General features: G+C 36.3%; 1 protein-coding gene across 1 annotated transcript; it reads left to right on the forward strand.

The window, feature by feature from the left end:
• The first annotated feature begins 5,262 nt into the window (after window positions 1-5,262).
• On the forward strand, window positions 5,263-15,671 carry LOC126778040 (odorant receptor 4-like). Its single transcript, XM_050501387.1, has 12 exons — window positions 5,263-5,301; window positions 6,014-6,120; window positions 6,642-6,790; window positions 7,994-8,146; window positions 8,596-8,775; window positions 9,485-9,637; window positions 10,268-10,388; window positions 13,872-13,968; window positions 14,431-14,532; window positions 15,022-15,110; window positions 15,465-15,531; window positions 15,608-15,671. The coding sequence occupies exons 1-12, from the start codon at window positions 5,263-5,265 to the stop codon at window positions 15,662-15,664; spliced, it is 1,314 nt and encodes a 437-aa protein (XP_050357344.1). The 3' UTR covers window positions 15,665-15,671.
• The last annotated feature ends 90 nt before the right edge of the window (window positions 15,672-15,761 follow it).

The following is a 15,761-nucleotide window of genomic DNA, read 5'->3' on the forward strand; positions in this document are numbered from 1 at the left end:
TGACAATCGTTCAGTTCCCCGTTTTTTATATCTGCGCGGGAAAAACTATTTTTTTAACTTTTTTTTTACCAAACAATACCAATGACGTTCTGAAACCGATTATATTTTTATTAAATCAAATACAATATAGAAATATGTAATTATTAAATATATTAAATGAAGTACATAAATAAGTATTTCTAACATATGTATATATACGGACGTTACATTGTCGTAAAATTTTCACAATTTGTATCATTTGATTTGATATTATCGTAATAAATAACATTTGATCTCAATATTTATTTTATTTTTCAAAATCTTAAATTTCACACCTACGGTAACATACCTGTACATAAATAATAATTATCTACCAACTTATTATATGTTAATACAGAAAGAAGGGCGGCAACGTCTCACTGCTCGCTGGAGTTGCCATAGATATAAAAACGTAAATTAAATTATGTATATCATGGGAAGTCAAATAATTGATAATGTGAGTTCGAGTCCGAATTGGTTTCAATGTGCTTGTTAATATACGAATATTTGTATATCAATATTGGCGAAAATTTAAGAAAAATAATATGAAAACACTTTTTCATGCTTTAGCGACTAATATTCGCTGTCAATCAATCAATCAACAGCCAATCGTTGTCCACTGCTGAACATAGGGCTCTCCCAAGGTGCGCCAAAGCTCCCTGTCCTCCGCCTTCCGCATCCAGTTGGTGCCCGCCACCTTCTTAAGGTCGTCGGTCCACCTGGCTGGAGGGCGCCCTACGCTGCGCTTGCCGATTCGCGGTCTCCACTCTAGGACTCGTCTGCTCCAACGGCCATCGGTCCTACGACATACGTGACCAGCCCACTGCCACTTCAGCCTGCTAATTTTGCAAGCTATGTCGGTGACTCCGGTTCTTTTCCGGATAATCTCATTTCTGATCTTATCCTTCAAAGATACTCCGAGCATAGCTCGCTCCATAGCACGCTGAGCGACTTTGAATTTGTGGACTAGTCCCGCAGTTAGTGTCCACGTTTCGGCACCGTATGTCATGGCAGGTAAGACGCATTGGTTGAAGACTTTCGTCTTCAAACATTGCGGTATAGACGACTTGAGGACTTGACGAAGGTTGCCAAATGCTGCCCATCCCAAGCGAATTCTTCGATCGGCTTCCTTCTCGAAGTTGTTCCTACCGATTTGTATAATCTGTCCTAGGTAGGTATATTCACTAACAACTTCGAGAGGTTTCCCCTCGACGTATATCGGTCCCGGCACGACATGCCTATTGAACATGACCTTGGTCTTGTCCAAGTTCATGCCGAGACCGACACACCGGGAAGACTCGCCTAGGCTACGCAGCATTTCGGTGAGTTGTTCCAGCGACTCTGCTATGATGACGATATCGTCGGCAAATCGAAGGTGTGAGATGTACTCGCCGTTTACATTGACTCCATACCTAGTCCACTCCAGCGTTTTGAAAACGTCTTCCAACGCGTTGGTGAACAGTTTCGGGGATATTACATCCCCCTGTCTCACCCCTCTGCGCAATTGGATCGCCTTCGTCTTACAGTCCTGGATGTGGACAGTCATTGTAGCGGCGTTGTACAGACATCTCAGTACCTCGATATATCTCCAATCGATATGACATCTCTGCAATGAGTCGAGCACTGCCCAGGTTTCGATGGAGTCGAAATTCGCTGTAATAATTGATAAATTTTAAGTGGAACTGGTGGACGTCATAATAATGCTAAGTAAAAGGGTGGTCAATAGGTAGCGTGATGTAAATATTCATTAAATTTTTTATATAAATAAAAACACAGTTGTGTTTTGTGCCTTTCTTTGTGTGTGCGTGTGTAAATATAATATCTCTAAGACAAATTGACTCCAAACCAATTTTATCTTACTTATAATGATATTTATTTAAACTTTTACTAAAAATATCAGACAAGGATTAGTGTTGTTGTATATGAATATACAAAGTTAAGTTTCAAAACCTCAATTGAAGATCTCGGTTTCGAGTTTACCAAGGATTACTTTTCACGTTTTATAACGTGTTTATAATTCATCTTATGCTCGATAGTAAAAAGAAACATCATGAAGAGACCTTCATGTATCAGGTTGCACTGTATCCATCGTGTATGTATCCATCGACCCACTCTGGAGCTGTATGATGAAATCAGTATCAAACTTCGCCCAAATAGAAGAGACCTTTAACTGACAGTGACACATCAGCAGGCTGTTACTTTCATATTTATTATTGATTAATCTTAAACAGAGTAATTATTCAATTCGTTTGGAGGTAACAAGTTAGAGTTAAAGTAAAACTTAATATAATCTAAATATGTGAGTGATTACAAAAGTTACCTGACATAATTTTATTAAAAACAACCTCGAACAAAAACGCTTAAAATGTTACTTTTAATATGCAAAGTGCCATGCCAGGACAACACCTGGTTCAATTTTAACTGTAATAAAAGCGTAAAAAAAGTATATAAACTTTGGCATTACTTTAATATTTTATTTATTACTTAATTTACTTTTTATTGTTCGTTTATAGAAACGGCTCGTCTTTGAAAACTTTCACTGGAATGAATGATGATTCAAAACTTTTTTTTTATGCAAGGAAAATCTTCTAACCATATCCTGCGATCTTATCAGTTGAAAGGGGCTGTTTCGTCCTCGTCTACCTCCAGAATCACTCTCTCTTGGGAACATACATTGCTATGCAGATGATAGTACAGTGCATGGTGGATACCACGGACGCGCAGTGGCTGGGCGGGCGGAAACTGAGGAGAGGCGGGAGAATCTTGTCATTGAACTCGATAGGACGTTAGAGCTCATCGCCAAATGGGGTTCTGATAATCTTGTTGAGTTTAATGCCAAGAAAACACAGGTATGCGCTCTCACAGCGAAAAAGTCACCATTTTACCCTCATCCCTCCCTCTGTGGCACACCGCTGATGATACAAAGCAAAAACGCCATGCTGGGGATGGACGTTCGCTGCGACCTTAGTCCAAGGAATTACATCGAGGGTATTATAAAAACAGCTTCACGGAAACTCGGTGTTCTCAGTACGCATTATTGGCGACGTAAAGGTCACAAACACCCTTGAACCTTTACAATTGCGTCGCGAGATAGCAGCACTAAGCGCTTTCTATCGACTGTATCACGGCGAGTGCTCTGAGGAATTATTTTCTCTAATTCCTGCTTCCCCCTTCCTTCTTAAGTCCACGCGAGCTGGTTCTCGATGTCACCGCCTAACTGTGACATCAATTCCATCGCGCACAAAGAAATTTGGCAACTCCTTTCTTTGTCGCACTACCAAAAAATGGAATTCCTTACCAGCTCACGTGTTCCCCTCCTCTTACAACCCGGGTTCCTTCAAACGAGGCGTGAAGAGGCATCTTGCGGGCCGGCAAGGCGGGGACGGCTAGTACAGAACATTCTTCCCGACTGTACTGGCCGTCGTCGCGTTTGGACTCTACTACCACTTACCATCAGGTGGAGTAGAGTCATTTGCCATCCCGGGGCATTTAAAAAAAAAAAAAGAATGTATAGCATACATGATAGAGAATGAACGAATTGCTAAGAGCATCCCACACATTTAGCACAATTGCGGAGTCCATTATTCAGTACAACCAGAATCATAGACAATAAGACACGGTAATCGTTTTTTTTATATATATGTCAATATTAATAATATAATATGTGAATATTATGGAACAGTTGGAATATAATAATTACGAATATCAATTATAATAATATTCTAATCTAATACCTATTATATAAATAATTAATTAAAATGTGATTAAACATAAGTCATAAACTACTACATTACTACTATTTGTGTTAGAAATAAAATAGTCGAATAAACTAGTTCGATTCAAAATTGGAAACTATTCCAATTGATAACTACATCAAACTTTCTCACATTGTCAGCGAAGCAATGGCTTCTGAATCAAAAATACTATACAACTATTCTACTACTGCTACTTGTACTTTTATTATGTCTTTTAATTACTTATAAAATAACTACATAAATAAATGTCACAATGTTTAATCTAAAATATACATATTTAATAAAATTATAAACTTGTAATTTTAAAACAGAGCAAACTGTATTACAGTTTTGTGTAACAGACGAGGTCTGTCTAGTTTATGAATAATATACGCAAAACATTGCATCAACCATATTTCTACACCTTGAAAGATATACCATATTAAAATATACTTTGGCGTTGAAAAATTACAAAAATGATTTAAAAGCCATGTTTATAGCTGGCAAGCACCAGATAAATAATATTATTTATGTTTTAATAGGTAGTCTGGCTGTCACTCAGGAGTGCCCCCAGCTCCGTTTATTCTGGAAGGGATAAAAACATTTCCAACGATGAAATAAGTGGTTAAAAAGCAGTAGAAGGAATAAGAAAAAATTTAAGCGGTATTTTCAGTTTTTTTTTTCATATGAGATTAAACGGGAACTGGCAGAGTTATAAAGTGATGTCTTGTTGTACCTGTACTGTACTACGTCTGTGAAAAAGGCAAAGTAGTTATAAATAGAAAAAATTTAGATCCACAGAGATTAGATCCCATTCTTTTTACTTGAGTACAATAATATATTAAGGATCTCCAATAAAAGATACAAAATTCGTGCAAATATGTTTTAATATATAGGATAGGACTCCTTCAGTTATAATAGACCCCATCAAACATATTCAATAATGACTAAATATAATTACAAAATTAAGGTTACATAGTGGTATTTAATAAAAAAAGGCACTATAAAAAAGATAAGCAATGGTTATTATAACTATATATAAATTAAGGACACGAAAAACCAGTGTTGTTTGCCCGAATTTAAACCGCAATTATCAGTTAAAATTTATGTGTTAGAAGCACCATCTCGACTCAATGCTAAATTGAAACGATAAAATATTTTTCACTATAATGGCGTAAACACGTAAAGAACCAAAGCTTTAACAATTAAATTAAAATAGCGTTAGTCAGACAGACAAAACGAACAATGATTTTTAATTTAAAAAACAAAATTTACTTTTAAAGTAAAATGTAAATGAATAAACTATTCCATAATAATAGTGTAAGTTATATTATTTTATGCAAGATGCAAAATATTGCAAACTTAATAACTGGTTACGTACAAATAATTGTATATTCTTTTAAATGTGTTATTTCCCACAATACCCGTACTTCTCGTATAAAAGCGAAAAATTCTACATTTTTCCATTACGAAAAGTTATTTAGTGTGGATCTTAGTTAACCGTACAAAAATGTCATCTAAAAAAAATAGCTTGGAAGCTCAAGAAAAGGTATATTTTAACATAATATATTATTTTTACAATAAGCATTCCATTTTATTACATGAACTACACATACAATTAAAAAAAACACTGATTGTATATAGCTCATAAATTAATGTAGTTAAAGCTTATTCTATCTCACTCGTGAAATGTTGATACTTTAAATGTAATAATTATTATAATCAATGTCGCATATAACTTTCTGACATTTTATGATCATACTCTGCGGTAAAGTTCAAGTATGTTCTAATAGTAATAATAATGTCCATCAGACCGATTGCGGCCACAGCGGCCAACCTCAAGAGAGATTAGCAAACTACGCTGTAGATATTATAGTGCATAAGTGTGTGCGCAAACACAGGTGCACTCTCTATTCCCTAACTCTCATAATCCGATGGGACAGCAATCCGACACGACCGGAAAGAGTTCAGGCGCAGGACCAACGGCTTTACGCTCTATCCGAGGCACGGGAGTGTACACACTTCCAACTTCCAGACTCCTGGATGCTACTGAGAATCTTCTGACATAAAAATCTAATAACTTTTTATTGGCCCGACCTCAGGATTGAACCCAGGACCTCCGGGTCTGCGGCCTTACATCAAGCCACTAGACCAAAGAGGCAGTCAAAAAAAAGTTCTAATAGTATATATATATGTCATACTGTTTTGCATTTGTAGTTTTTAATTATTATATATTACTTATTGTTAATATTCTGTTTTAGGTTTATAAAGGAAACGTAGACGATTACGACAAGACTTATGTCCTCGCTAAAAAAATATTAAAAATGATTGGACTACCCCTTACAGAAAAGCTTACAAAATTCTCAAGGTAAAAATTTGCTTATAATTAAAAATGCTTTTATATAAAATAGTAGCATATGTTTTATTTTATAATAAAAGATTTAAGTAACATACAGTTATACACAAAATAAAATAACGGTATCTACAAAAGGCGGTTTCCATCCAGCAACTGACATTGGAAAAGCGTAGTGGAATAAGCTCCAAAACCTTCTCTTTAAGGCAAGAGGAGGTCTTTTGCCCAGCATGGATTTAATAGAATTTATCGATTCGATATCGACACAACTCCATAAGTAAAGCGCAAAAAATGGCAAAAAAAAATACAAAAAAGTACAAACTGACTAGAGATATTTTATTATTTTAACTTCATAACCAGTTTTTTTTAAGCCAATACGAAGTGACCTAATCTCGGTCGATATTTACACAGTTAGGACACATCTGTCGTTCATTAGTTCTGCAAAGAGCTACTTGAGAAACTATCTCTGCCAAACACGAAACTTTATTTCGACGCTACCGGTCATATATAAATGACATTTTTAAACATGTTTTTAGTTTTTGTTGGAATTCATTTTTCTGGTTTAACTTTGCTAATATACTGTTATCGACTGCATTGGAGACGACGAACCTGTTTGTGCATGCTTCAATTGGAACGTTCCTTGACCTGTTTAAAATGATGCCGTGTGTCGGATTCCTTCTAGTAGGTATGTATAAAAATCATTTTACTATGAATGGAAATACTAGCAAAAAACAATTAAAATACCAAAATCATATTGAAAACGCCGTTTTAAAACTGACTCACTCTCACACTGTAGATAAAAAGTCGGCCTAACTTTTTTTTTTAAAACCAGCAAATTTAGTAGACATTAAATGAATATTTTCATATTGTAAAGAAAGTACAGTGGTGGTGTCCTTTTGACTGACTTGGCCACGGCTCAGAATATATTATAAGGCACAAGTGTGTGCATAAACACAGATGCACTCTTGTTATCCGATGGGAAATATAAAAAAGTATAATAAATAAAATAAATAGAGTATATTAATCATTAAAATATATTCGGCGTCCAATTGAATCCACAGTGACGATCTATCAAATAATATGGGAATTTTCAATCATCAACATCACCTATTGGTTGTAACTTATTTTTATTTATTTATTATGCATATAAAAAAGGAAAATATTTAGCAACAACATTTTACTCGGAACTAACAGATTTAGAAAACGACCTTTATGGCAGTTTTTGTAGTGAAATATATAAATTGATTGAAATCGAATTATCACATCCACCATATTTATTCTAAGCAGCCTTTATAATCGCTGGAAAAACGCGTGGAACAGTGGAGGGGATATGTGGGGCTCGCTGGTGTTTAAGGCGGTGAGTGCACCACGAACATCGGAATACCCACTAAAAAACCAGCGGTACCCTTTCCGTCTTAACGAGGAGCGCCACGGGACCGCTTTCGCATGCTACCGTGACGCTCTGACGATGTGCTATGCAGTCTCCGCCAACAAGTAGATTATTATTTTACAAGCAATACAGCTAACAGGCAACAGTTTCTTACGAAACGCGTAAGAAATATAATAATATCCTGGGACATTTTTCACACACGGCCATCTGATCCCAAATTAAGCTTGTACAAAGCTTGTGCTGTGGAAACCAGACAACCGATATACTACATATACTACTTTTCTTTTGTAAATACATACTTATATAGATAATTACACCCCGACTCACGACAAACAGACATGTTCATGCACACAAATGTCTGTCCTGGGTGGGAATCGAACCCACAACTTTTGGAGTTAAAGGCAAGTATCTACAAACCACACCAACCAGCTCGTCAAATAATTTTATTATATCTATATAATGCTTGTAACTATTCAATAATATAAAATATTCAAATAGCTATTGCCAAGGCCTACAAGATCAAACGCTACTGGTCTGTGTTCGAGAATCTGGCCCTGGAGCCGCGAGCTATGTGGCCAACGGGAGACATCACTGAAGAGGAACATAAAGTTATAAGTGATGCACTGGATCGACTTAAAATTGTTTTAAAAGGTTAGAAATAAATAAATTAAGGAAAAAGCTTTTTAAAATACAAAAAAAAACACACACAAACTTATTACAGTTAAGAGTGCACAAACGCCGCCTTATTACTTTAAAAATCTAAAACAGATAATCTTTATCGTGAGATAAATATTATAATAATTGGAATAGTACAAAATATTTGCTTAATGCAATACTTTAAAAATCTATTATGGCAACTTTTACTATAAAACAAATACCTTGGCTAAACAAAGGCCTTGGCAATATTAGGTCGGTAGGAACAGGTTAGGCCATGTTGATAATGAGGGTAGAAATATGGATAATTTATTATCAGGTACTAACTTCGTTTTTTTATAATTTATGCTAGTAAAATAGTAGGTAGTACATTCATACATGTTTTTAAAATTTGATATAAAATATCAACCTATTTACCTTATTATAAAATATGTTTTTATCAACAGTGTATTTCTTATGCAACGCAATGCTGGCGAGTATTTTCACGTTGCCATCTATGATAGCCTGGATCAAGAACCGAACTGGCCATGACGTAGAACTGATATTTGGTTTCTCTTACTGGCTGCCCTTCGATCCATTCCAGGGCAATCGATATGAAATCGTATATTTTATACAAACATTTCATTGTAAGTAATTACCTATTTTTTTTTATTTTAATCGTCTATGTTTATTTATACCACATTTCCACAGCGACTTCGCCCACGAAGAGTTGGGTTGAGAAGGTGTTAGGTATATACAAAATAAACTGTTTTTTTTTTTTTAAATATATCTTAAACAATATATATGATAGTAACTACAATAGTATAATACTGTGTCGTAGCTACTAACGTCCTCCAATTCGACAGCATATTTATTTATTATTTGTTCATTCATTCATTCATTACTATCCTTCGCATCCTATCCTTCGAACAAAATTTTATCGCGATAGGTTCAGTTATTTAGTTGTGAAAGCGAAATAATAAAACAAAGTTACAGAGTTACATCGACATTTTATCATATTAGTATAGAGGAAATTTAAGCACTCTTAAAAGTGAAATAAAATTTAGTTTTTATTTTAATTAAAATATATTACGAATGCATAATTTTTACCAATAAATTAAGAATTTAGAATTTTTTAGCCTTTAATTCAACAACTTATAAGTAGTGAATCCAAAAGAATATTTTTGTTTAAATATTTTTTTTATTCCTAATCTCTAAACAAACCTAGCACAATTTGTTTACTAATGGCATAAGTTGTTATATCAGATAACATACATAAAATTAAAGGTAATTTGGCAATTTTATGTGACCACATAAATTGAAGGTTCACTAAATTCCAAGCGATTATCTTTTCAGGTTTTCTTTCAGCTGGATTTATGGTGTGCGGAGATTTGTTATTTTGCATCTTCCTCAGTCATATAACCACACAGTTTTCTTTGCTTGCGATCAGAATAAACAGACTTCTTTACGTTCCAATTGACGATCAACTCGTAGAATCTTACACACTAGGTAAGTTAACAATTGCAATTTTATGAATGCAATAAACATTCGTATTTTTCATGCAAGCACATCAAACTAACAAATTCGATTCGAAGGTTTCGAAGGTCGAAGCCTTGATAAGAAAGACAGAAAAAAAAAACAATAAATGTATAATTTGATAAAACAAAAGGCAGAATCGCCTCTCATAAAATATACTATTACGAACACTTGCCTATTTATTAATTACCACTTGAAAATAAGTACTTACAAATTGTTAGTAAATTTAGAATTAACGTTGTAAACCAAATGATGTTCACTAGGTGGTAGGGCTTTAGGCAAGCCCGTCTGGGTAGGTACCACCCACTCATCAGATATTCTACCGCTAAACAGATATACTTAATATTGTTGCATTCCAGTGAGTAACTACAGGCATGAAAGACATAACATCTCAGTTTGCAAATTTGGTGGCGCATTAGCGATGTAAGGAATGGTCAATATTTCTTACATCGCCAATGTCTATGGGCGGTGATGAACACTTACCATCAGGCGGCCCATTTGCCCGTCCGCTTACCTATAATATAAAAAAAATAAGTACATTATGTGAATACATTATATAATATATATAATATGTTAAGATTATAAAGTGTGTTGAATTTATAGCAAAATACACCAAAATACGTACAAATATGAATGATATAGAGAGCGTTTATGATAACGATGCGGAGCAGAGGTACAACGAAGAATTCATTTCCATCGTTAAAAGACATCGAGCATTGATAAGGTAACATTTTGAATGAATTGAAATAACAATTTTAACAACACTAATATTATAATGAGCTGAGATGGTCCAGTTAGAACACGTCAACTGAATATCGCGTGTAACTTGCAACCTCGGGCAAGCACCTCTGCTTTTTCATGTGCTAATTTGTGTTTATGATTCACCTCAAGCACGGCGGTCAAGGAAGACATCGAACGAAATTTACAATTGTCAGATGAAAATTTAATATATGTGTATGTGTACCTGCAGTGCAACAGCGCAGTGCTCCAAATCTCCTCCTCAAAATCATCAGCCCAGCTGTGTGATTTGTACAGGTTACTTTAATAAAATCATGAATGCAAAATTTTTAGTGCTTGGATATCATGCTCAACCAATTACTAATTGGCCGCACTCTTATGCAGTATTTAGTAAGTAAATAAGTCGATTACCTCCATAATCGACTCAAATACAAAAGGGATAGGTATACTTAATAATAATATTTAAGTATCCTTATTTTATTTTCATTCGCCCTTAGTGAAGCAATAAATAACAGTTTGTCTTACTAAAAATGAAAAATTAATATCGTTCTATATTTTGACGTGTATGGAGTGTTTTTCTCGTCCATTAATCTCTAATAATTGAAAAAATACTCAAAACGTCGGAATGACTGATCGGCGTTATTATTTTTATTTATTGAATAATTCCGTAAAAAAAAGTAATAGACAATTTCATATTCATATTTTTTTTTATTTCAAATACGTGTAGGTACTTACTTATTTTCAGATTAGATTTAAAGTGAAATAAAAATAAATCCTGTGTACTGATTATTTTGCCAAAAGACTTGTCAATTGACACATTACACTTTTTTTTTTATTGACGGTATCGAGGTATGTACTCAATTTTTTTACTCTGAGCTGCTGAAATGTTTAGAAAAACTATCGTATTTTTTTTAAAACAATATGTTCTCTAGGCAGACACCGTTTTGGTTGAAACCCGTACTAAATATCATTAATTAGACAGTGATCTTCTAGGTAATGGATCAGTTGGTTGTTTTGTATCCGTTCCATTACCTTACAAAGCACTGAGGTGATAGCTATTGGCCGATAATTTGCCGGGTCAAACTGATCCCCTTTTTTGGGAACCTCTTGCACATTAGCTCTTCTCCAAGCCTCCGGCACGTCCCGAAGAGTGAGAAACTTGGAACAGGCGCGTTAACACAGGAGACAGCTCCACCGCGCACTTCTTCAGCACTATGGCTGGTATTCCATCGGGACCGCTAGCTTTCCGTACATCAAGTGATTGCAGCTCCGCACGCACATCACGTTGCCTAATTTTGATTTCAGGCATCGTGTGGCCACATGAAGGTATTGTTGGTGGCAGCGCACTACAATAATCGATCACGGAGTTATCGGCAAAGAGTTTAGCCAGAAGATCGGCTTTCTCCTGCGGACTGTGAGCTAGCGATCCGTCCGGATTCCTGAACGGTAGCAGCGAAGGTTGGCAGATTTTTTTTTGCACAGATTTGGTCAGACGCTAAAAGCTACGGGAGCCCATCCTAATGCGAAACAAGATCATGACCGATCTATACAAAGCGCTGTGCATCCGGTCTTGTGTATGCCTTCCTACAGGACTTGGAGTTTATGTTGTAGTTTGCTTTCAGTGAGTCAATGTTTGCTTCTGACAATGCAGCCGTTGATCCACGCGCGATATGCCGCCTGCTTAAATGATACAGTATCGGCACATTCACGAGTGAAGCAACGGTTACGCGTACCCTTACTAATGAGATCTGAGCTAGGAATGTAGTATTCCATTCCCAACATGATCTCATCAGCAACAGCAGTCGCACTAGCTGTCGGGTCATTCCAACTGAAACAACGTTCCTAAGGGATCTGCGCATAGTAATCGCGCATACCGTCCCAATCTACCGACTTATAGTGCCAAACGCGACGTTTGCATACCGCTGGTGGCGACAGCTTGGCCTGTGACCAAGTGGAGCTTGAACCACAACCTGATATTCCACCGGGTGAAAGTCCAGTAGAGAAGGCGCTTGCCTATCAATGTCTAGGATCCTAGTGGGCTGATCGACCAGTTGGGTCAAGTCATATGTGAGAGCAAAAGCATGAGCAGTCCTTTCAGCATAGTCAGTTTTGAGGAAGTTCAACCATTATTCATGATGAGCATTAACCTGACGAACCAGGTCCACACGTACCACTAACATGGAGAAGGAGGGGTCCTCCAAGCAGCGCAGACGTTGACAACAAACATCCGTCCTGACGAACAAGCATACTCCGACTTTCGCTTTGAAGGATTCTTCAAGCATGAAGCCGGGATAATTAAGGTAGCTGGAATCGACAGGACGGAGTATTTGTGTCTCCATGAGAAACAACATTGCTGGCCGTGCTGTCTCGAGATGGTAGTGGACAGCGTTGAGATTAGCGTGGAATCCACGGATGTTAGAGAACACAACCTCAAACGGCGTAGGTATGGTGGGGATGTGCACCGCTGAACGATCGCTATTTCTTAGTTGCGCTACCATTTAGAAAAAGAAGGAAAAGAGACGTGAAGCGAGCGACGTATTGCCATGATAAGGATGGTCAAAGTTGCCAAAAGGGAAAGTACACTGACCCGCCGGATGGAAGGGCCCCCGGAAGTGGCCGCTGGGACCCCACCGTCCGGTCGCCAACCGGCGCGACGGTCCACACCGAGATTATGCGTGGAATGGTGGGGCAGCCTCGTGAGCTGGTTAGGCACGCTCGGGCCCCTGTACTCTACCACGGGCGGGCAGCGGAACAGCCGTTTCTTCGGGTCTCCTTGTCAATACAATTTCCCCCGGCATTGGTTTAACAGACGTCTCCACTGGACCAACACCTATCGCGGCAATACTCGCTCGGGCACTGGCTGTACGCTGGCTGACCTCGAAACGCGGTTGCAAGCCACTTCAGGAGTTTTTCACCATGCGTACGGTGGTAACAAGCCAGGCGGATGTTTAACATCCTACCACGAGATGAGCAGATGGTCGCTCAGATATCCCTTAGTCGCCTCTTACGACACCCATGGAAAAGAGAGGGGCAATGAAATGTATTCTTTCTCCGTCACTGCACGGATGTCTAATGAGCGTATCCAGTAGCACAGGTCTACACCTACATGGTACGGAGACTTACGAGATTCAGTGTATTTTCGTATATTATTTTTTTTATTTCTTTAAGACGCTCAGGTCAGTCGGATTTGTCAAATATAAGGCTTTAAATAACGCTTAAAGCATCACATGCATTAGATGCGTATTGGAGGATACACCTGATAAATTTTTGTCCGCCACATGCAGGTTTTCCTCATGATTTTTTCATTTACCGTCAACGTGTTTAAGCAAATTTAGCACGTGAAAATTCAGAGGTATTTAGCCGGGTTTGAACTCGAAATTATAGATTAAGTTTCACGTCCTTCAACCACTGCTCATCCCGGCATTTACGGCATGTTTAAGTATATAAAACCTTTATTGTCTTCTTACAGGCTCTCCAGTGATGTTGAAAACATGTACACATTTACTCTCCTTGTCAATTTTATTAATAGTTCAGTTATTATTTGTTTTTGCTTATTCTGCTGCGCGGTTAGTATTTATTTATTTTTATATTTTTTGTAATAATGAAATAATATTTTTTTAATTTATTACGCTAGACAAATTTTCAATAATTTATATAAGTACCTTAGATTCTTGTAACAAGAAACTATTAATATGTACAAACAGAGAATAAATAAATCTTCCGGTTGGCGTGGTTGGTAGATACTTGCCTTTTACGCCGAAGATTGTGGGTTCGATTTCCACCCAGGACAGACATTTGTGTGCATGAACATGTCTGTTTATTGTGAACAGTCTAGGTGTAATTATCGTATATATAGTGTAATTATTATGTATTACACAAGTATGTATATACAAAAGAAAACTAGTATATCAGTTGTCTGGTTTCCATAGGATCAGAGAGCCGTGTGTGAGTGTCCCAGGATATTATATTTATTATTCTAACCTCTGTTATTATTAATTAATAATGTTAAATGTTAACTTTATTTGTAGGTTATTGAGAAATGGAACGAATTTAATTATAAAATATTTTGCTTAACATCCATCTTGCAAATATGGATGCTATGTTGGTATGGACAACAGTTACTCGATACAGTAAGTATATACACCACGATGATCTGCCTCAACCACCTCGTTGGTCTAATTGCTAGATATAAGGCCACAGACCTCGAGGTCATGCGTTCAAAGACCACGTCGGACCAATAAAAGTTAGTGATTTATGGTCTGTCGAAGATTCTCAGTAGCAGCCCGGAGTCTAGAAGTTGGAAGTGTCTACACTGCCGTGCCTCGGAAAGCACGTAAAGCCGTTGGTCCTGCGCCTGAACTAGTCATCAGATTATGAGAGTGAGAAAATAGAGGGTGCACCTGTATTTGCACACACACTCTTATGCACTATAATGTGTCCTGCGCAGTTGTCTAATCACGATTGAGATTGGCCGCCGTGACCAAAGTCGGTCAGGAGGGATACACACAACATTTATTATACTTTCCTAAAAACAAAACGATATAAAAACAAGAAAAAGCAAAATATATCTTTACGTTGTTACAAACAAAAAAATAATTATTATTATGGTAAAATAACAGAGTACTGGGGTAGCAGATGCTCTATACAACTGTGGTTGGTACATGGCGTCAAAAGGAATGAAGAAATCTGTACTCATAATGATGCAAAGGTACAAAAAAAACAATAATTATTTCCGTCTGTCTAATTATGATATGTATTATCACGCGACTCAGCAAACAGCCATTTCGAAAAATATGACCAACGCAGTATACTAATATATTTAGTAACTATAAAATAAAATAATAATATTAAAAAATTAAAAAAAACATAATTATTATATACATACTAATTTATTTAAAAAAATTTATCTACTTAAATTATTTCAGTGAATTATTCAACTTCATTATCTACCATTCCGATCTTAAAAGTAGAAGAAAATCAATTTACATTTATTTAGTCACTATATATGTTTTATATAAACGTGTTGTATATATTTTTATATAGTAAAGTGATTTTCTTTCAGATCTCAAAGTGAGGTGTATGTAACCACTTATGGATTTTCAATCGTATCTTTGGACAGTTATGCAACGGTGACTAGATAATTAAAAAACTACTCTAAATCGTACAGCTAAACATTTAAATTAATTGAAATAAATTTATTTTCAGATTCTTAAGACATCGTGGTCATACTTCACGCTTTTGATTAATATGTATAAAGAATAACAATTAGATAATTATAAATCCAGAAGTAATAGACATAAATAATTTTTAGTTAGATGCTTCGCTTATTCTATTAATATTTTATAGTAGTTATCGTAGT

The sequence above is a fragment of the Nymphalis io genome, chromosome 25 (genome assembly GCF_905147045.1).
Source record: "Nymphalis io chromosome 25, ilAglIoxx1.1, whole genome shotgun sequence".
Taxonomy (NCBI): domain Eukaryota; kingdom Metazoa; phylum Arthropoda; class Insecta; order Lepidoptera; family Nymphalidae; genus Nymphalis; species Nymphalis io.

Coding starts and splice junctions, on each gene's coding strand:
- LOC126778040 (XM_050501387.1), top strand. CDS start 5,263: ATGTCATCTAAAAAAAATAGCTTGGAAGCTCAAGAAAAG. Junction 5,302..6,013: donor GCTTGGAAGCTCAAGAAAAG/GTATATTTTAAC, acceptor ATTCTGTTTTAG/GTTTATAAAGGAAACGTAGA. Junction 9,638..10,267: donor CGTAGAATCTTACACACTAG/GTAAGTTAACAA, acceptor TTGAATTTATAG/CAAAATACACCAAAATACGT.